Raw genomic sequence first — 21,486 nt, 5'->3', positions numbered from 1 at the left:
CGTGGCAAAAACATGACGTGACCTACCGCGTGGGTACAGTGGACATCCTTTCCCAACAGCCAGTTCAGTTCCAGATTCCCCTCGCCACGGTAACAGGACTGCAGTCTTTCCTTTATTTGACGGTTAATAAATTTCACAACAAACACACAGAGTGCAGACTCTGCCGGGGGATGCTTGTACTGCTTCTGGCCTTTGGAGAAGATGGCGAACAAAACATCATCGGCAGTGGAAATGTTCAAAGATTTTGCCAAGACGTTCCCTGGCTTGGACAGGTAGGCAGCCTGCAGGAGACGATATTCAATTCCATCTTTTACACAACCCATGGGAAGCGAGACGTAGGAGTGGAACTTGGCATCTTCCTTACAGAGCCGCACGATTCTGGAGGTGTAGAACTGGTCGCTTGTTGACCCGGTAATCCCTTCTGTCTCCGGTTGAACTGTTAAGAAATACACAAAATTTCCATTGTTGAAGCCATAGATGTAAAATATATCAAAATGTGACACCAAGGCCAGCGTGTCTGAAGGGATTTTAATCAGTGAGGCCACAAAGTCACTGTGCAACACATAATCGAACATTGCTGAAGACTCTGGATCTTGTGGCAACTTCCGACTCGAAATGGTTGGGAAGTAGTCTTGCTTGCCGTCCACTGCGGTACCGATGAAGAGCTTGCTGTCCGAGCCCTCTGACGAGACAATGACGCCGTACATGGTGCCGGTTTCGTTAACACTGGATAGGTAGTGCTCCTTCTTATGCGAAGGCTCCACCAGGATGAAGAGGTCATCCAGCCGCAAGAGCTTACAGACTCCCTGAAAGAGGCTGCCGCAGGCCAGTAGCCTATTGTCCGTGTAATCGATGAGGAGCAGCTTGTTCACGTTGTTGGTCAGAGTGAGGGGCTCATTACAAGGCTGAACAATCAGGGGAGGGTAACACAACTTGTTGTCTTCTCCTGGACCAGTCTTGTGGGACAGCAATAGTGTCAAGTTGCTCGCGAGCTTGTAAATCCGATTGACAGCGCCGACATAAACATTTCCTGTAACACTGTGAACTGCCATGTGATTGAACGTCCAGTCCCGATCCTGGATTGGAAAGGTGATAAACTCCTCGCTGCTCTGTGAGGAATGTGTGAGGATTATTAGGAGCAGGGTGACAGAAAGTGGACCGTTGGACATTTTGGGGCAATCTCTTCTCAACTTCATTGGGGGAGGGGATCGATTGCACGGAGTAGCTGAAGCTGGATGCTCACATGGCCCTGTAAGGCAAGAAAAATATGTGTGTAAATCACATCATCTACTGCAGTAAATCCACACACACCCTGAATCACTGTGTACACTGGACAAGTTGCCCTTTGGGACCATATAAGTGTTTGCCACAGGCTGCAGTCTTCAGTTCCCTAACCGACCTTTCACCCATCTCCTAGTTAGTCAACTATATCAGCACCAGAATAAGGTCAGTGTTAATGATACAGCAGCAAACAATTCCTAATTGCAGCTGGAAGAACTGACCAACCTTCACCCATCTCCCATTTAAAGTTAACTACATCAACACTGGAATAAAGTCAGTGATAACTACACAGAGGCAAACAATTCCTAAAATGCAGCTGGGAGGATTAGTTTAACCACAGAACTGAATAGGTCTGCAGGGAGGTTACAAACAGAACTAATGCTACAGTTTCAGTCAACGTCACCACTCCTGACCCTACGGGGGAAGGACGGTTATCAAGGAAGCAGCTGTGTTGGCTGGTCCTAGCTCACTACCCCAGGGAACTCCAGGAGATCTGTGCTGGCATTGGGATAATTAAACAACCACAGGCCAGGTTCTGATGTACTAGGTCATCCACTGATGAGAGTTTTCCCACAGGCTCCTCAGTGTCACAGCCAACCACATGTCAAAGAAGAAAGCAAGGATTAAGGAATCAGATCGGCAAGTTCAGTTGAGGCTACCAATCAGCTCAAAGATGACCTGGTTGGATGGCCGATCCCAATATTTACATTCCAAATGATATTTACCCTCCTCTCACTTCAGGGGTTCACCCTTTGGTCCACCATGGACAAGACAGGGTTTGGAGTTAAGTGGACCCATTGGAACTGACGGTGGGCACCTATGACAAGATACTGGTGGCAGAGTGCCAGTTTATATTTCTGCTTGTGATACCTTCCTTCACCTTACTGATATAAGTCCATTAGACGATAAGACATAGGAACAGGAGTAGGCCATTTGGCCCATTGATTCTGTTCCACCATTCCATTATGGCTGATTTACTATCCCTCTCAACCTTATTCTCCTGCCTTCTCTCCATGACCTTTGACACCTGACTAATGAAGAGCCTATCACCCCCCCCACTTTAACGATACCCAAATGCCGACCTCCACAGCCATCTGTGGCAATGAAATTCACAGATACACCACCTTCAGGCAAAAAAAAAATCCTCCTCATCTCTGTGCTAAATGGATGTCCCTCTTTTTTGAGGCTTTGCTTTCTGGTACCTCTGATGATTGAGGGACACTGGTAAAGAGCCAGGTTGGCTTTGAGAAAGCAGGATCTCCCAGTGGCCACACATTTTAATTCCAAATCCCATTCCCAGTCTGACACGTTTATCCACGGCCTCCTCTACTGTAAAGATGAAGCCACACTCAGGTTGGAGGAACAACACCTTATATTCCGTGTGGGTAGCCTCCAACCTGACGGCATGAACATTAACTTCTCTAACTTCCGCTAATGCCCCACCTCCTCCTCGTACCCCATCCGTTATTTATTTTTATACATACATTCTTTCTCTCACTCTCCTTTTTCTCCCTCTGTGACTATACCCCTTGCCCATTCTCTGGGTTCCCCCCCCCCGTCTTTCTCCCTGGGCCTCTTGTCCCATGATCCTCTCATATCCCCTTTGCCAACCACCTGTCCAGCTCTTGGCTCCATCCTTCCCCCTCCTGTCTTCTCCTATCATTTTGAATCTCCTCCTCCCCTTCCCCCTCCCACTTTCAAATCTCTTACTAACTTTTCCTTCAGTTAGTCCTGACGAAGGGTCTCGGCCCGAAATGTCAACTGTACCTCTTCCTAGAGATGCTGCCTGGCCTGCTGCGTTCACCAGCAACTTTGATGTGTGTTGCTTGAATTTCCAGCATCTGCAGAATTCTTGTCGTTTGGCTTTGCCCTGCTTTCTTTGTGGAAAGACATCTCTCTGGACAGTTTTGCACAGGATGGGGTCAGGGTTGTGAACATACTGGAGCAGCTTGGACAGAGCTGGAACCAGTTGTGGTGGGAAGGTCTTCAGTAGTATAAGCTGTACTGTTGTCAGAACCCACAGTCTTTCTGTACCTCGTGTTCTGGCAATGTTTCCATGATTGTACAGGAAGTGAATCAAATTGGCTTAAACCTGACTTTTGATGCAGGCAATCTCGGGAGGGAGCTAAGACAGATCATCTCTCAACACTTCTGGCTGAAGATGCCTGTTAATTAAGCAGATGAGATACTTTTCCAGCAACCCTACTGTGATTTTTATTAGTCCCTTCTCTGTGAAGACAAACATAATCCAATAATCCATCCTGCAATTTACTCATTATAGCAGTGAAACTAATAGTTCAGGAGTTTTGTGAATGTAACATTTCTTCAGACACTACACAGGTCTCTCTCCCGAGCTACTGCGAACAATCCGAGACCTGGTGAGTGTGGTTTGGAGTCGTCCATCAGGACCTGAGTCACAGGCTCAGCGTATTCAGCGAGTGGTTTGCACAGCTGGCCTCACACCACAGCTCCGCTCTGACCATTTGTAAAGATGAGGTAGAGGAAGCCGTGACTAAGCCCTCAGGAACAATCCCATCCAGCCCTCCTCCTGACACATTCCTAAACTGCAGAGTGAAGGAACTGGAACCATTTCAAATCAGAAATGAAAACAGAAAATGGTGCAACAGAACATCAGGCAGCATCTTTGTAGAGGGAGACGGGCAGGGGAGAGAGATGTGGGGTAGGGGAGGGAGAGGGGGAGGGTCAGGGAGAGGGGGAGGAGGGAGGAAGAGGGAAAGGGGGAGGGTCAGGGAGAGAGAGAGAGAAGGGTTAGATTGATCTTCGAGTAGGATAAGAGATCTGCCCAACATTGTGGGCTGAAAGGCCTGTAATGTGGTGTAATTGATTTATGTTCTAACATCTGATCAGTGGGGGTGGGGAGTGTTTAAAAGCAAGATTGTCAGTTCAGAATCGCCATAGAAAGCAAGGCCAGCAGTGGCCAATTGGATCACTCATTCAGACAGACCCATGAGTGCCCTTCAGTAGGAACACCATCACCAATTCCACGTTCCTCTCCAACATCAGAACTTTCCTGCCCAAAGTTCAACTACAGACACGTTTTCCTGCAGCAATGACGTCTGTCCAAACAATATCTGAGTCTGTGACCACGCGTTTGTCCAAAACAGAACACAACTCTTCCTCACAGCTCCAGTACCCCTGACCGTATTGCTGTCTGTGTGGGGTTTGCAACATCTTCCTGTGGCTGTGTGCGATCTCCCACTTGCTCCAGGCCACTCCTGTGCCCCAAAGATATTCTGGGGGAGTAAAGGGCCACTGTAAATTACCTCTGGTGCAGGTAGATGGCAGAAGAATCAAAAGGGGACCCGTTGAGCATGTGAGAGAAGGCAAGCTGCAAAGTTCAAAGTTCAAAGTAAAATTTATTATCAGAGTTCATACACGTTACCACATACAACCTTGAGACTCTTTTTCTGCGGGCATACTTAGCAAGTCAATTACATGTTGCACGCTGCATCAAAAGTTGTTCAAAAGTATATTTAAGAGGAAAACCGATATAAATTCCTGCAGCCCACATTGAGTCACTGGTATACACCATCGCCATCTTGCAGTGCAGTAAGAGGAAATCTTATTGCATTTTTTAAATTTACTGGATTTCATGCTGAAATTTAAAATTTTTAGGCCCTCCGGCCCTTCAAGACATGCCCTCATTTTAATCTGAGCCTAACAGCGGGACAATTTACATTGACCAATTAACCTACCAACAGGTATGTCTCTAGAGCGTGGGAGGAAACTGGAGCACTCAGAAGAAACTGTTGTGGTCACAGGGAGAACGTACAAGCTCCTTACAGACAGCGGCGGGAACTGAACCTGGGTCGCCTGTAGTGTAAGCGGTTGCGTTGACCACTGCACCACCATGCTGCTTAGTGCTAAGATCAAAGGATTTCAGATGAGAGAAAAGCTTAGTCACAATAACAAGCAAAAAAATTAATATGGATTTCCTATTCAATTTTTGTCCCGCGATTGCCCGTTTAGCCACATATTCGACAGCATCATCACTCACTGTTCAATGGACCAAACAGCACAGCCTGCCCTCACTGGTTGATGGCAGAAAACCTGAGGAGATGGGACCCACTTCATCCCAAATTGGTATCTGATTGGCTGATAGCAGCCCTGGGTCTCCTGTTCTCATCAATCACAAGTCAGAAGCTGACAGTTTGATCAGGTGCTCCTGGAGAAGGGGATCAGAAGGAACTTTCAATGCCTTCATCAGGGACCAAGGTTATAGCCCCATCAATCAGCAGGTTTACCCTATCCCCACACAAAAAAACAAACCAAGAGGGAATGTTCTCCAGACAATGGGCTTTTAAAGTTTATGTTAAGGGCAATCAATCTCTCCCTAAACCACATTCAGATGTGATTTAGATTAAACTGTTTTTGCCGGGCTGTATGCGTTTCATTGGCTACTTGGAACTCCTACAGTGCTGTGCAAAAATCTTAGGCACATATATATAGCTAGGCCACTCAAGACTTCTGCACAGTACTGCAGTAATTTTATCTATTGCACTGTACTGCTGCCGCAAAAAGAAACAAATTTCATGACGTGTGAGTGGTGATAAACCTGATTCTGATATGGGTCTCTATTGTGGACTGAGAGTGGGAAGGGGGCAGGAAGAGGGGAATTGTGGTTGGGAAAAGGGGAAGGGAGAGGGGAGGGAGTGGGAAAAACCAGAGAGACATTCTGTGATGATCAATTAAACAATTGTTTGGAATCAGATGACCTTGCCTGATGCCACAGGGTTGGGAGTGTCTGCACCCGTACCAACTCCCACTCCTGGCACTCCTTCTCTGCCACCTGTCCCACACTCCACCCTCGCCAACATCTTTTGCTCCTGCCAGATTAACAAACTCACTCTCCTCTCCACGTCGACAAATACAGTAGTGTGCAAAATTCGTACGCTCCCTAGGGTATATTTTTGCACAGTACTGTAAACACTGATGAAATGAATGAATATAAACACCACCAAACTGCAGGGATTCTCCCACTAAATTCCAAAATTATTTCATTATTTAACTGGAGCAAATTTTGTTTATTTAAAGTTTGATAATAACTTTGTATGAGATTATTTTACTGTGATCTACAGTTTTACACTTCAGGTTTATACCACCATGGGAAAGTTTCCTTTGTGTTGCCACAATGGACAGTGAACTCATGAATGACTTCCCCTGGGCCCTAAAGGGTAGAACTGAAACAACATTGTGGTGTGAAATTCATGATGGGAAGAAAGCAATCTCAGGTCACATAAATATTTAAATACCCAGTTTGAGCATTAACAAGCGAGACCTGTGGTGACCTCAGTGGCCATTGGTGCAAAGAGACTACACAGTTACAACCGTAGAGAACCAACTCCTAAATAAAACAGAGGCCAGGCCAGCTCTGCCAGTTCTATCAACCGTCTGTCAGCCTGGTCCGACCCAATCACATCAACGTCCCCCGCAGTCATTGTCATAGTCATAGAAAGGTACAGCACAGGAAAAGGCCCTTCTGCCCATCTAGTTCATGCTGAACCATTTAAACTGCCTACTCCCATCTACCTGCACCCAGACCATAGCCCTCCATACCCCTACCATCCATGTACCTATCCAAATTTCTCTTAAACATTGAAATCGAAATCACATGCACCACTTGTGCTGACAGCTTATTCCACACACTCACCATCCTCTGTGTCAGTTTCCCCTCATGCTTCCCTTAAAAATTTCAGCTTTCACTCTTGCCCCATGACTTCCAGTAGTCCTACCCAAACAGTGGAAAACATCTGCTTGTACTTACCCTATCTATACCCCTCACAATTTTGTATACCTCTATTGAATCTCCCTCTATCTTCTATGTTCCGAGGAATAAAATTCAAAGTTCTCAGTATGCTTATTAAAGCATATATTAAAGTACATATATGTCACCACATACATCCCTGAGATTCACTTTCCCGCAGGCATACTGAGCAAATCTATAGAATAATAACTATAACAGGATCAATGAAAGATCAACCAGAGTACAGAAGAGAACAAATTGTGCAGACGCAACTATAAATAAATAGCATTGAACAACAAGAACATGAGATAATGAGATAAAGAGTCCTTAAAGTGAGATCATTAATTGTGGATAAATCTCAATGGATGGGTAAGTGAGTGTAGTTATCCCCTTTTATTCAGGAGCCTGATGGTTGTGAGATAGTAACTGGTCCTAAGCAATTCAATCTTTCTTTATAACTCAGGTCCTCCAGACCCAGCAACATTCTTGTAAATTTTCTCTGTACTCTTTCAATCTTCATTACATCTTTCCTGTAGGTAAGTGGCCAAAACTGAACACAATACTCCAAATTAGCCCTCACCAATGTCTTATACAACTTCAACATAACATCCCACCTCCTGTATTCAATGCATGGATTTGCGAAGGCCAACGTACAAACATTGTGTTTAACCTCATCCCCTTCCCATTGATGCTTACACCCTCTCAAACGGTTAATTCTGCCAGTTCCATTGTGGTCACGTTAGCATTTCTCCTTCTGTTGTTTCAGTTTATGCAACTGTACGATACGCCATTCCCTTGTTTTGTGCTCCCTATATCATCAATTGTCGACTCTCTGAGCTTCATATAAGCAAGGAGTTTCATTGCACCCCGGTGTGTACAATAACAAACTATTCCGTTACTGAATCTGCATCAAACAAATTCCACAGGTCTCTGCAGCCCTCTCTTGTTTTCAAGACCATTTTCTCCATTCTTAATGTGCAGTTTGGTAAACACAAAAGATTCTGCAGATGTTTGGATGGTAGATTCTTGATTAGTCAGGGTATGAAGTGATACAGGGAGAAGGCGGGAGATTGGGACTGAGAAGGAAAATGGATCAGCCATGCTGAAATGGCAGAGCAGACTTGATGGGCCAAATAGCCTAATTCTGCTACTATATCTTATGGTCCTGTGTTGTAAATCTTCAGCATCAGATACACACAAGATGTTGGAGGAACTCAGCAAGGCAGGTAGTATACTTTATAGCCGCCAAACAATTGATACTAGAACGTACAATCATCACAGCGATATTTGATTCTGCGGTCTCACTCCCTGGATTACAAATATTAAATATTAAAAATATTAAAATAGTAAAAATTAGTAAATATTAAAAATTTAAATTATAAATCATAAATAGAAAATAGAAAAATGGAAAGTAAGGTAGTGCAAAAAAAACCGAGAGGCAGGTCCGGATATTTGGAGGGTACGGCCCAGATCCGGGTCAGGATCCGTTCAGCAGTCTTATCACAGTTGGAAAGAAGCTGTTCCCAAATCTGGCTGTACGAGTCTTCAAGCTCCTGAACCTTCTCCCGGAAGGAAGAGGGACGAAAAGTGTGTTGGCTGGGTGGGTCGTGTCCTTGATTATCCTGGCAGCACCGCTCCGACAGCGTGCGGTGTAAAGTGAGTCCAAGGACGGAAGATTGGTTTGTGTGATGTGCTGTGCCGTGTTCACGGAGTGGACGGAACAGTTGACCTTTTGGGTTGAGACCCTGAGAAAGGAAGGGGCAGAACTCCAATGTGGTGGGGAAGGGTGAGGCATGCACGCTGGTGGGTGAAACGTTGAACCTCCACTGTTCAACTTTCAAAAGCATGCTGTTCCATCCAAATAAGTTCAATGCGGATAACCTTCATGATATCTATGGTATTTGTGATTGGAAACGGTTTATTATTGTTACAGATACCAAGATACGAAGAAAAACTTTTGTTTTGCATAGCATTCATACAGAACATTCCTACCGTCAGGGTAGTACAAGGGAAATGCCATAACAGAGTGAAGAATATAGTGTTACGATTACAATTTCCATTGATAAATTTGTAAATTGGTATTTTCTTTGACACAGGCTTTCTTCCACCTTGTTGTTGGCAGATATAACTTTGCTAAACATATTAAAATTACTGACTTTTTCCTCACCTAATTACAAAGGATGGCAGGGCGGAGATAGGTCTCTATCAAAGGAGGTGTAAGGTGCTTCTTATCTCTGCTAGCCTGCAGGACGCCCTTGGGAAAGCTGCAGCACCTGCTTGGCCCCTCCCTCCCCCCCACCAACCAATCAGGGTCATGTGAAGCCATGGGAACAGGTGTAGATGGACCTATCAGCAACTGGTACATATCACAAGTCCAGGTAGGCAGACCATCTCTGAAGAGTATTGATAATGACTGGGGACACCTGTCTTGTAAAGACACTGTTCAGAGGAAGGCAACAACAACAACTTCTGTCGAAAAATTTGCCAAGAACAATCATAGTCATGAGACCTTGATCGCCCACGTCATAAGACACGCAAGGATGATGATTGTTCCACCCAAATAAAATCAATGTGGATAACCTTCACTGATATCTGTGGTATTTGAGATTGGAACTGGTACATTATTGTTACACATACCAAGATTAATGGAGAAAAACTTTTGTTTTGCATACCATCCATGCAGATTACTCCTACCACCGGGGGAGTGCCATAACAGGGGCATGCAGAACAGAGTGTTACAGTTACAACTGCCAATGGTAAATTTGTAAGTTGGATCTATTCTTTGCCATAGTCTTTGTTCCACATTGTCATGGCAGATATAATTTTGCTAATGGTCATCATCATCATTATGTGTCATGTCATGTGACATGGGCCTTGCTTTTCCTTGGCAAATTTTTCTGAAGAAGTGGTTTGCCATTGCCTTCTTCTAGGCAGTGTCTTTACAAGATGGGTGAGCCCAGCCATTATCAATACTCCTGAGAGTCACATAACAGAGTCAGTGGTCACATAACCAGGACTTGTGATGTGCACCAGCAGCTCATATGACCATCCACCACCTGCTCCCATGGCTTCATGTGACCCTGAATGGGTGTAAGGAGATACTACACCTTGTCCAAGGTGATCTGCAGGCTGGCAGGGGGAAGGAGCTCCTCAGATAGAGGCATACCTCCACTCCTGCCTTGCTAAAGATACCTCCATTAAAATTACTGACTTTTTCTCACCTTATTACAAAGGCCTTCATAAATCAATGTATCCAGTTCAGAAGATGGGATTTTGGGAAATTTACAAGGATGTTGCCAGGTCTGGCGGGCCTGAGTTATCAGAGCTTTATTCCTTGGAACATAGAAGATTGAGAGGAGGTGTGATAGAGGTATACAAAATGAAGAGGGGTATAGATAGGGTAAATGCACGCAGCCTTTTTCCACTGAGGTTGGGTGAGACTACAACCAGAGGTCATGGCTTAAGGTTGAAAGGTGAAAAGTTTAAGGGGAACACAAGGGGAAACTTCTTCACTCAGAGGGTGGTGAGAGTGTGGAACGAGCTGCCAGCACAAGTGGTGCATGTGAGCTCAATTCCAACGTTTAAGAGAAGTTTGGATAGGTACATGGATGGTAGGGGCATGGAGGGCTATGGTCCCTGTGCAGGTCAATGAGAGTGAGCAGTTTAGATGGTTTTGGCATGGACTAGATGGGCCGAAGGGCCTGTTTCCTTGCTGTACTTCTCCATGTCTTTTTGACTCGAAAAGCAGACAGTGCAATCATTTCAATACGCTGGAACATTTCAATAATTACTCTGACTTGGCCCAGTCACTGCTTTTCCCTGTTAACACCTTGTAGATGCCAAATACAGAAGGAAGGTTGGAACTGAAGACTTACAGTTCAGCCTTTTAAAGTTAAGACTGCCACAATTGCACCACCATAGCCCCCTTTGAAATGGAAAAGCAATGTTGATGGTGAGATATAAAACTAGGCGATATGAACAGGTATGAGAAATAGCTGACTAGATGATTAAAATATTAATGGTTAATGTTTCTTCGGGTGAAGCAAACAGATCAACCTGGGGAAACAGACAGGGAGCAGGAATCATGGCAAGGGAACAGAGTTTGTGACAGAACATAAACCAAACCAGAACTCTCAGCTATCAGTTTTCCTTTGGGGAGATGTGTACTAATCATCACCTTGGCAGTCTAAGCATTACCAGGGACCGTTATTTAGGGGTAAAACACTGGGCAACTCAGGGACTGTTATTTAGGGGCAGGAAGTCAAATAATTTCTGGATCTATGTTGGCTGTTGGAGCATTCTTTGCAGGTCTCTGCCCAGAGAGCAGCAGACATTGAATGATCAAACATCCGAAGCCAAATTAGATCATTAATGAGATACTGGGGACTAAGGGTTGTGGAACAGACGGGAAAGGAAGGCCAAGATCAGGACTGCAGAGCAGACCCCAGGGCCAAGTGGTCCTTTTGGCCCCTAGAACCCACTCCATGAGGCAATTACGATGCTGGCCAACCTCTGAGCTTGGACTCTGCCTCATCTGGGCTTCCTGCCATTCCTTCAATATATGAAGCTCTTTCCACTTTAACCGAGAATATCCTCAGAAAATGACAACCCATGGCCCGCTAACAGAGACAGTTCCAGGGGTTCACACCACAAAGTGACAACCTTCCTCAGTCATTCTGACTGGCTGATACCAATCTGTGTCCTGTGCCTCCCCCCTCCTCCAGCGGTCTATCATTACCCCCTGCAGGAGGACCAAATGTCTCTGATCGTGGAGGACTGGTCCCAGAAACTGAGTGGTCACTGCTGAGGGAGATCAGATTGGGAGGATTGGTGGGTCTCACGGGTTGGAATTCGGGACACAGCAGCATAACGGTTGGTGTGTGCATTACAGCACCAGGTCGGAGGACCGGGGTTCAAATCCCGCCACAGTCTGTGAGAAGTTGGTACGTTCTTCCCCTGACCATGTGGGTCTCCACTGGGTGCTTCAGTTTCCTCCCACATTCCAAAGAGTTAGTGAGTTGTGGGCATGCTACATTGCTGCTGGAAGCGTGGCAAAACTTGCGGGCTACCCCCAGCACATCTTCAGACTGTGTTGGCCATTGCTGCAAATGGTGCAGTTTACTGTGTGTTTCGATGTTTCGATATACATGTGACAAGTAAAGTTGGCTCATCTCAAACGGAGCAGTGGGTAGGGAAGATAAGAGCGGAAATGTACATTTCCGTGTACACACAGTGGGCAGGGAAGATTACACTGCGGGGACGTACATATCCGCGTACACACAGTGGGCAGGGAAGATTACACTGCGGGGACGTACATTTCCGCGTACACACAGTGGGCAGGGAAGATTACACTGCGGGGACGTACATATCCGCGTACACACAGTGGGCAGGGAAGATTACACTGCGGGGACGTACATTTCCGCGTACACACAGTGGGCAGGGAAGATTACACTGCGGGGACGTACATATCCGCGTACACACAGTGGGCAGGGAAGATTACACTGCGGGGACGTACATATCCGCGTACACACAGTGGGCAGGGAAGATTACACTGCGGGGACGTACATTTCCGCGTACACACAGTGGGCAGGGAAGATTACACTGCGGGGACGTACATTTCCGCGTACACACAGTGGGCAGGGAAGATTACACTGCGGGGACGTACATTTCCGCGTACACACAGTGGGCAGGGAAGATTACACTGCGGGGACGTACATTTCCGCGTACACACAGTGGGCAGGGAAGATTACACTGCGGGGACGTACATATCCGCGTACACACAGTGGGCAGGGAAGATTACACTGCGGGGACGTACATATCCGCGTACACACAGTGGGCAGGGAAGATTACACTGCGGGGACGTACATTTCCGCGTACACACAGTGGGCAGGGAAGATTACACTGCGGGGACGTACATTTCCGCGTACACACAGTGGGCAGGGAAGATTACACTGCGGGGATGTACATTTCCGTGTACACACGGCACCATAGGCACAGACTGATGGCTGGTATCATTTTACCTAACGTGGGAGACCTACCATGGCACTGCTCGAGGACTGGCGATCCAAAGCTCAAAGGGAGCAGCACGTTTAAGCTGCATGAGACTGGTTTGGTCCAACAATCTCAGAGCACTGTGCTCTTTAAAGACCAAGTTAGTGGGTTTACTTCCTGATCTACTCGCAAATGAAGTTGACTGCCAGGCTAGTTTGAAGAGTGACATTATTGTTGCTAGGTAACGGAATCCCACCTAGACGCACATGGGGAATTGACTCAGGAGGCAGCACCGGTCACCCAGATCATGGCTGACCCTTCTCACTGCTACCGCCCTCTACCAATCTCTCAGATCCCCAGTTCAACTCGACTGATCTCTGAGCAGAACGAGAATAAGAGCAAAGGATCCTCACCACCCGGGACATGCCCTCTTCTCATTACTACCATCGAGGAGGGGGGACAGGAACCTGAAGACTCACACTCAATGTTTTAAAAACAGCTTCTTCCCCTCCGCCAGATTTCTGAACGGTTCATGGACACAGAATCAGAATGAAGTTTAACACCACTAGCATAGGTAATGAAATTTGTTGTTATGCAGCAGGAGTATATTGTCATCCATAATAAAATTAAAAACTGTAAGTTACAGTGTGCATGTGTATATATATATAATATATATATATACTTAAAAAGATACATAAATAGTGCAAAAAGAGGAAAAACAAGATAGTTGAGGTGGTGTTCATGGGTTCAATGTCCATTCAGAAATCTGATGTCAGAGGGGAAGAAGCTGAACTGTTGGGTGTATCTCCTTCAGGCTCTTGTATCTCCTCTTTGGTGGAGAGTATGTCCTGGCTGACGGGGTTCCTTAATGATGGTTTATGCCTTTTTAAGGTATCCCTCCTTGAAGATGTCCTGGATGCCGGGGAGACTCGTGCACATGATGGAGCTGACTGAGGTCGCAACTTTCTGCAGCTTATTTCGATCTTGTGCATTGTGCATCCCCTCCCCATATGAGACAGTTATACAGCCAGTCAGAACGCTCTTCACATTGCAGCTGTAGAAATTTGTGAGGGTTTTTGGTGACATACCAAATCTCAACAAAATATAGATACTGTCCTGTCTTCTTTGTAACTGCATCAATATGTTGGGCCCAGGATAGATCCTCTGAGATATTGATACCCAGGATCTTGGAATTGCTCATCCTTTCCATTGCTGATCCCTCAATGAGGACTGGTGTGTGTTCCCTCGTACTATCCTTTCAAACCCACCATCAATATTTTAGTCTTACTGACATTGATGGCAAGGTTGTTGCTGTGACACCACTCAACTAGCTGATGTGTCTCACTCCTGTACGCCCTCTCGTCACCTTCTGAAATTCTGCCCGTGAACTCCACCTCACTCTCCGCACTCTTTTTAATACTTCTTTTTTTGTAGTTTTTTTCAAGCCTCACACTGCGCTGCAGCCACAAAACAACTAATTTCACAACATATGTCAGTGGTAATAAACTTGGTTCAGATTCTGATTCTCAACAAGGGTGCGAGATCCTTTCCAAGACACATACACTTCCACTTGGAAACATTCAGCATTAGTTCACCATCGCTGGGTCTAAATCCTGCAACTTCCTCCCCAACAGCACCATGGGAACCTCTACACCCAAACGATTACAATAGTCCGAGACTACAGCTCATCAATCCCTTCTCAAGGGCAACTAGGGACAATGACCTTCCCTATAATGACTAAATCCCAAAAATCCAAATACAGAAAGTGCCCAGTTCCATCACTGGAGAGGAAACTCACTGTAATGACTACAGACCCCTTCCCCACCAGGGAAAGTCAGTTGGTGCCAACACCACTGATCTGTCAGTTTCAATTATTGACTGTGTGTTCATGTTGGGTTTTCATATTAGTCCATATAAGGTTTGCTCTAAAATTAACTTTTCTCAGCAGTAAAGAAGGTAGTGCAGAGCTGCTGTTGGATATTGCCCCTACACCGTCACGCCCCTACACTGTCACACCCCTGCACCGTCACACCCCTGCACCGTCACGTCCCTACACCCATTACACCCCTACACCGTCACGCCCCTACACCCATTACACCCCTACACCGTCACGCCCCTACACTGTCACATTCCTATACCCGTTACACCCCTACACCTGTCACGCCCCTACACCGTCATGCCCCTACACCCATCATGCCCCTACACCGTCACACCCCTATACCCGTTACACCCCTACACCTGTCACGCCCCTACACCGTCATGCCCCTACACCCATCATGCCCCTACACCCGTTACACTGATCTACAACTGCCAAACACCCACCACACTTCACCACAGACCTATAACTGTCATATACTCTCCACACCCCGTCACAGGGCTATAACTGTCAGATACTCACTACACTCCGTCACAGACATATAACTGTCAGATACCCACTAGACTCCATCACAATCCTCCCCTCATCCCATCACAGACCAACCTCTGTGAAATACCCCACTACACTCCATCATAATCCCCCCCACACCCCATTACAAAGAGCTTCAGCTGTCTGCCACCATACCTATACCCCATCACACCCTCCTACAGCTGTCAGCCACTACACCTACACCCCATCACACCCCCTGCAGCTGTCAGACACACCTATACCCATCACACCTTCCTACAGCTATCAGTCACTACACCTACACCCCAATCACACCCCCCCTGCAGCGGCTTCCTCAGGTTACTGAGACCAGCTAAACTCTCCAACAGGCCCTTCTTCACCCTCAACAAGAAGCTGACACATTAGGGGGGGGGTAGTGAATGGGGAAGCATTGACAGATTCCGAGGAACTGGAGAAATGAACAAGGAAGAGGGGAATTTGAGGATTTGCAGAGAAAGAGTTCATGGAGGGGACAGCAACACAGATTAATTGGGCCGAATAGCCTGTTTCTGTCATAGACTTTTGTTGTACTTATTAAGGTCTCAGTGGGAAGGTAATCAGATTGTGCTCTCACACAACTGAGGAAATAAAAAATCCATTATCTAGCACTTGTCCTGGCAAACACAGCAAAGATGAATCACGTTGAGCTTCATTGTGTGCAGAGTGAGGCACACAGTTTGTCTTATCTCTGGGATAGAACATAAACCCCTCAGGATGGGACATGGAAGCACTGCCCCTCCCCCACCCCATTCCCCAGGATAAACACCTCCTCACAGCCCAAACCAGGACCATCAGAGATTTGGGGAAGCAGAAGAAAGTGGAAACAGCACTTCGACTCGGCCATGGATCTCAAGGATGGGTCCACATTTTAGGGCAGGGACTTCCTTGTGTCTACCCTCTGTGCCGTACAACTTCATGAGCCTAACCGTCCAATTCTAGCACACAGCCACCTGGGGTTTCAGTACAGACAACCGTATTTCAATAAAAACAGACATAAGAGTTTGAAGTTAGCAAAGTTAACAAAGCAATATGCTGAATGAGGACAAAGGTCCCATGCACATTCCAAAATTTAATGACAAAATAAAGAACTTCAGCAGAAAAATATCTTCTGTTCAGTGAGGATGATGGGAGCTGGGGTGCTGGGGAGACAGGGGCCTCGGTCCTAGGATCACACAATCCCAAGTTCAGCTCCAGGTGAAAACGGGGTGCAGGACTGGAATTCTATTCCAGTGACCACAAGAAACAAAACTTTTTATGTTGAGTTGAACAGCATTTTCAATCCACAGAGCTTTCGAAGATTCTGGACTGAAGTGTAGAGGATATGTGAGACAATCCCCCAGCATGTGGTCCTAACAGTAGCAGTGATGCAGATTACCTAACAGATGTACTAACTATTCTCTGAATTATCAGGAAGCTTCAAACTTTCTCAGAGACATTATCTGGATGCATTTTTCAAAATTTGCTGAGAAGAATCTGCCAATAATAATAGGGGAAGAGGAAAAGGTCCTATCAACTTTCAGGTCTGTCGCAACATTCAATGGGATCCGAACTCTACACTCCTGCCTTCCCACTATCCCTGATGAACTCTACACTCCCGCCTTCCCACTATACCTGATGAACTCCACACTCCCGCCTTCCCACTAACCCTGATGAACTCTACACTCCCGCCTTTCCACTATCCCTGATGAACCCCACACTCCCGCCTTTCCACTATCCCTGATGAAAAGCCCATCAGTTCTCTGCTTCCAAATGTTAATAACTAATCTTTCATGCTTGAAGCCTGTGGCGAGGAATTCCAAATTTCTCCCACACATTTTGTGAGAAGAGGTTTACCAATTTCATTGCTGAAATACCTGGCTCTAACTTTAGAAATTACCCTGATCCAAGATGTCCCAGCCAGCAGACTTAACAAAGCAACAGACACAAATTACTGGAGGAACTCAGCAGGTCAGGCAGCATCCATGGAAATTATTAAACAGCTGACTTTTTGGGCCGAGATCCTTAATGTCCCTCCTTATCCGATCACACCACCTCACCACCCCAAATGTCAGGTAAACTTCAGTCGCATCACTGGATAACCAACTATTGGAAGGACTTGTTGTTCCTTTTTATGCCTTATGGCACATTAGACAGCAACCTTGCTGTTTCTTTAGCATTTGACTATTTTTTATGAGACCGAGTTGCGAACTTGACGCTCAAGACAGCACAGATGGAAAGCGTGCAAGGAGCCAGCCGGATTTGAACCTGGGACAACTTGCCTCAAAGTTCAGTCCGGATGCCACACACCACTGGCTGGCTAATGGTGAGGACTGCTCATTATTTAACTGCCTGAGTACAGCGCTCTCGACAGAAGTCCAACAAAGTGCAGTGTCCAACACTGCCAACACCAACAGCCATGGTCTACACACACCAATTGGTCTTCCGGTATTTACTCCAGTTCCTTTCAGACCTTTGAAGATCTAAAAGCAAAATGAGTTGAAAATGATGATTGGTCCAAAGACTGTGGAATGGGAAACAGCAATAGGCTAGAATAAGAGGGCTGAATGGCATCAGTTAGCACTCCAGTATGTCAACAGCGGAAACATCTTGGTGCAGAAGCAGCTGTCTTTTGAAAACATGAAGGGGAGAAATTGAGAGGGGATCTGAGGGGAAAGTTTTACACCCAGAGGAAGAAAGGTAATAAAATAAGAAAGCCACAGATTCATGGGAAGCACAGCACAGAAACAAGCCCTTCGGCCCATCTAGTCCATACCGAAAACTATTCAAACTGCCTACTCCCAACGACCTGCACCAGGACCATAGCCCTCCATTTCCCTACTATCCATGTATCCATCCAAACTTCTCTTAGGCATTGAAGTCGAGCTTGCAATGACTATTTGTGCTAGTCTGAGGTATCGTACTCTGGGATTTATAGAGATATAGAAGTGTAGGGTACTAAAATGGGCCCTTTGACCTCCCCATCCATTCTGACTGTGACGGCTGCTTACACTAAACCCACTGACCGACATGTAGTAGCTATAGGTACAAATGCAATGGCTAAAAGGCAGTTAGACAGGTACATGGATAGGAAAGGTTCAGGGTAGAGGTTCCCAACATTTTTTATGCCATGGACCAATACCAGTTTGGGAACCCCCGGTTTAGATTATATTGGTCAAACACGGGCAAATGGGACTTTCTCAGGTAGATAAAACCAGTCAGTTTTGTCAAGCCATTGCTGGATAACTCCATGAATTTATGAATTATAATGTTTAAAAGTGTTTGAACAGGTACTTGGATTGGAGATGTGCATAGAGATAGGGGCTCAATATGGGCCAGCGGGATTACTGTAAGCAACCTCCACAATCAGAATGGACGAGGAAGCCTACCGGCCCATTTCAGTGTCCTATGCTTCCAGGGTACGATCTCTCAGACTGACAGGCCATGACTGCTGGGACATCACAACTCTGCAAAGTCAATGGCAACAATTCTGCCGAGAGGAGTAAACATCAGAGGATGTGAGTGTGCAGATACTGCACTTGATCTTAAGACAAGAGGCTGAGATACCTGCCGTTGGGTTTGCAGGCTTGTGTGCCTCAATGACCCAGAGGGCTATATTGGCTGGAGTCAGGGCCTTGTGCTCAGACTCTTGGTTGGGTCACCAATGCCAGACATTTCAAAGGGTAGAGGCCAAATTAAGAGTGGTCCACTGGTCCTGCAGGTTCAGGGAATCATCTCAGGGCTAACAACCCTAACTGATAAAAAAAAGTTATGGAAACACTAATGAAGAGTCTTTCTATATCTGTGTGAGAGCGAGGACAGGCAGAGATAGAGCACCTTCATTATTGCCCTAAATGACAGCAGTGTAACAGGCAAATGAATTGGAGTCTGTTGATACACATCGCTTCTCGGCCTTTTGTCCAAGATCAAGAACAGTATCTGTTCTTATCAGTTTGACATCAGTGGGTGGGGTTTTGAACAGGGAGGCGATCAAAAGTCTTCAACAGGGCAGAGACAAGTGCACAGACAGGGTGCGAAGGTGGAGACAAGCACGTTTACCCATCTTTAAAAGAAAAAAAAACAAGTGTGTTCTGAAACATTTGGAGATCGAGTAATGTTGATATTCAAAGGTATCAGAATCAGAATTAGTATCACCAGCACACGTCTTGAAATTTGTTGTTATGCGGCAGCAGTAGAATGCAATACATAATATTAAAAACTGTAAATTACAGCAGGTAATAGATATATTAAAAAGTTAAGTTAAAATAAGCAGTGTAAAAAAGAGGGAAAAAAGTAATGAGGCAGTGTTCATGGATTCAACGACCATTCAGAAATTTAATGATAGAGGGGAAGAAGCTGTTCCTGAATTGCACTTTACACGGAAGCCTAACATACAGATTGACAAACAATTTGAAAGGCAAATGGACTGCTGGTCTTGAGTGAGAAGTAAAGTTGAGGACAACAGTACAGGTGTCACAACAAATTATCGGCAGCCTCAAAGGGACCACGGAAAGTATTGAATGCAGGTTTGATCTCTTTGCTGAAGAAATTGATAAAAGTGCCCTGGAGGGAGTGTAGTGCAGATTCATTCGACTGATTCTGGGAGTAACAGCTTAGCCATTCGAGCAGAAGTCGAGTAGATTAGGCCCATGGTGAAAAGAATGAGAGATGATCTCTATCAAACTTTCAGAATTCTTACAGGGTTGAGCAGGCTGGATCAGGGAAGGAAAAAGGCTCATTTTCTCTGAATGAGGGTAGGTCACTCAGGACTGAGGAAAGCAATTCTTCACACAGGTCAGAGGGACGGTTCGTCAGGCAGAACCTTTGGAATTCTTCCCTGCTGAGGCCTGTAGTGACACTTACTGAGTTCATTTGAAATAAAGATTGATAGCTTTCGGGATGTTAAAGCAGACAGGGGACATTGTTTCCTGTGGTGGGAGAGTCTAGGACCAGGGGGCACAACTCAGAATAGAGGGGTGTCCTTTTAGAACAGAGGTGAGAAGGAATATCTTTAGCCTGAGGGTGGTGAATCTGTAGAGTTCATTGTCATACTCCTCTGTGGAGGCCAAGTCATTGGGTATATTTAAGGCAGAGGTTGATAGATTGTTGATTAGTCACTGCATGAAAGAATATGGGGAGAAAGCAGAAGATTGGGGCTGAGCGGGTAAATGGATCAGCCAAGATGAAATGGTAGAGCAGACTGGATGGGCCAAATGGCCTAATTTTGCTCCTATATCTTATGGTCTTATTGGGAGCTGCTTGAAACTGGCATTGAGGTAAAGGATCAGCGCTGTCCTGATCACTTCACCTTTCTGTATACATTTCTTATCGTAATTTATAGTACTAGTGTATTGCTCTGTACTGCTGCCACAAAACAACAAATTTGACGACATGTTACTGATAATAAACCTCGTTTTGATTCTGATCATTGGTAGGGCCATTTAAAGGGCCAAATTTTCTATTCCTCTGCTTTTATGATAATTTTTGTCATGAAAACCGTGAGCTTCGGAACACTGGGAGCCGCTGTCCTCAGATGGTAAACCAGCTCAGGCAATAAAACCCTTGACAGCTGCTGGCTTACCATCTTATCACAGTAAAAGGAGCCCCAGAGATTCTAAAAGACCTAATTCTCCAAAGCAGGTTAGTTGGCTGCTTTGCTGCTCTGTACCATGTGGAGACAACTGCCAATAACTTATTTACAATATACATCTGTAAAAGCAGCAATTCCTCTTTCATTTTCTCCCATGAAGATTCACACACAAAACCTAGGAATCTTTCAGGAGATTTCCTTTGCCAAGTTTCAAGATTTGATATTGAAGATTAAATGTTTTTGGAAAAGACATGCATTGTTTAGGAACGACGAGCCAACTTTAATGTGAAATTCCTTTAAAGTTATCTGGTAAAGCATCTCCCCCCCTCATGCTGCTCAATGGTAGGGGCCTGTCTTGAATCCCTACACATTCTTGTCTAGCGAGGAGTTCAGAACAGAATTGGTCACGGTCAGGACTGTTTTCTCTAGTTACAAGAGATTCCTGCTCCTCATGGATGCAAA

General features: G+C 45.7%; 1 protein-coding gene across 2 annotated transcripts in view; it reads right to left on the bottom strand.

Moving 5' to 3' along the window:
• The window catches only part of LOC134355368 (plexin-A2-like), a 560,952-nt gene that overhangs the window by 481,207 nt on the left and 58,259 nt on the right, over positions 1–21,486 (bottom strand). For both annotated transcript variants that reach the window (XM_063065148.1, XM_063065149.1), the window contains exon 2: positions 27–1,249. In XM_063065148.1, the coding sequence (XP_062921218.1) occupies positions 27–1,249 (1,223 nt within the window). The remainder of the gene's footprint in view (positions 1–26; positions 1,250–21,486) is intronic.

Source organism: Mobula hypostoma, chromosome 13, assembly GCF_963921235.1.
Source record: "Mobula hypostoma chromosome 13, sMobHyp1.1, whole genome shotgun sequence".
NCBI lineage: Eukaryota > Metazoa > Chordata > Chondrichthyes > Myliobatiformes > Myliobatidae > Mobula > Mobula hypostoma.
This window is presented reverse-complemented; position numbering and strand designations above follow the sequence as displayed.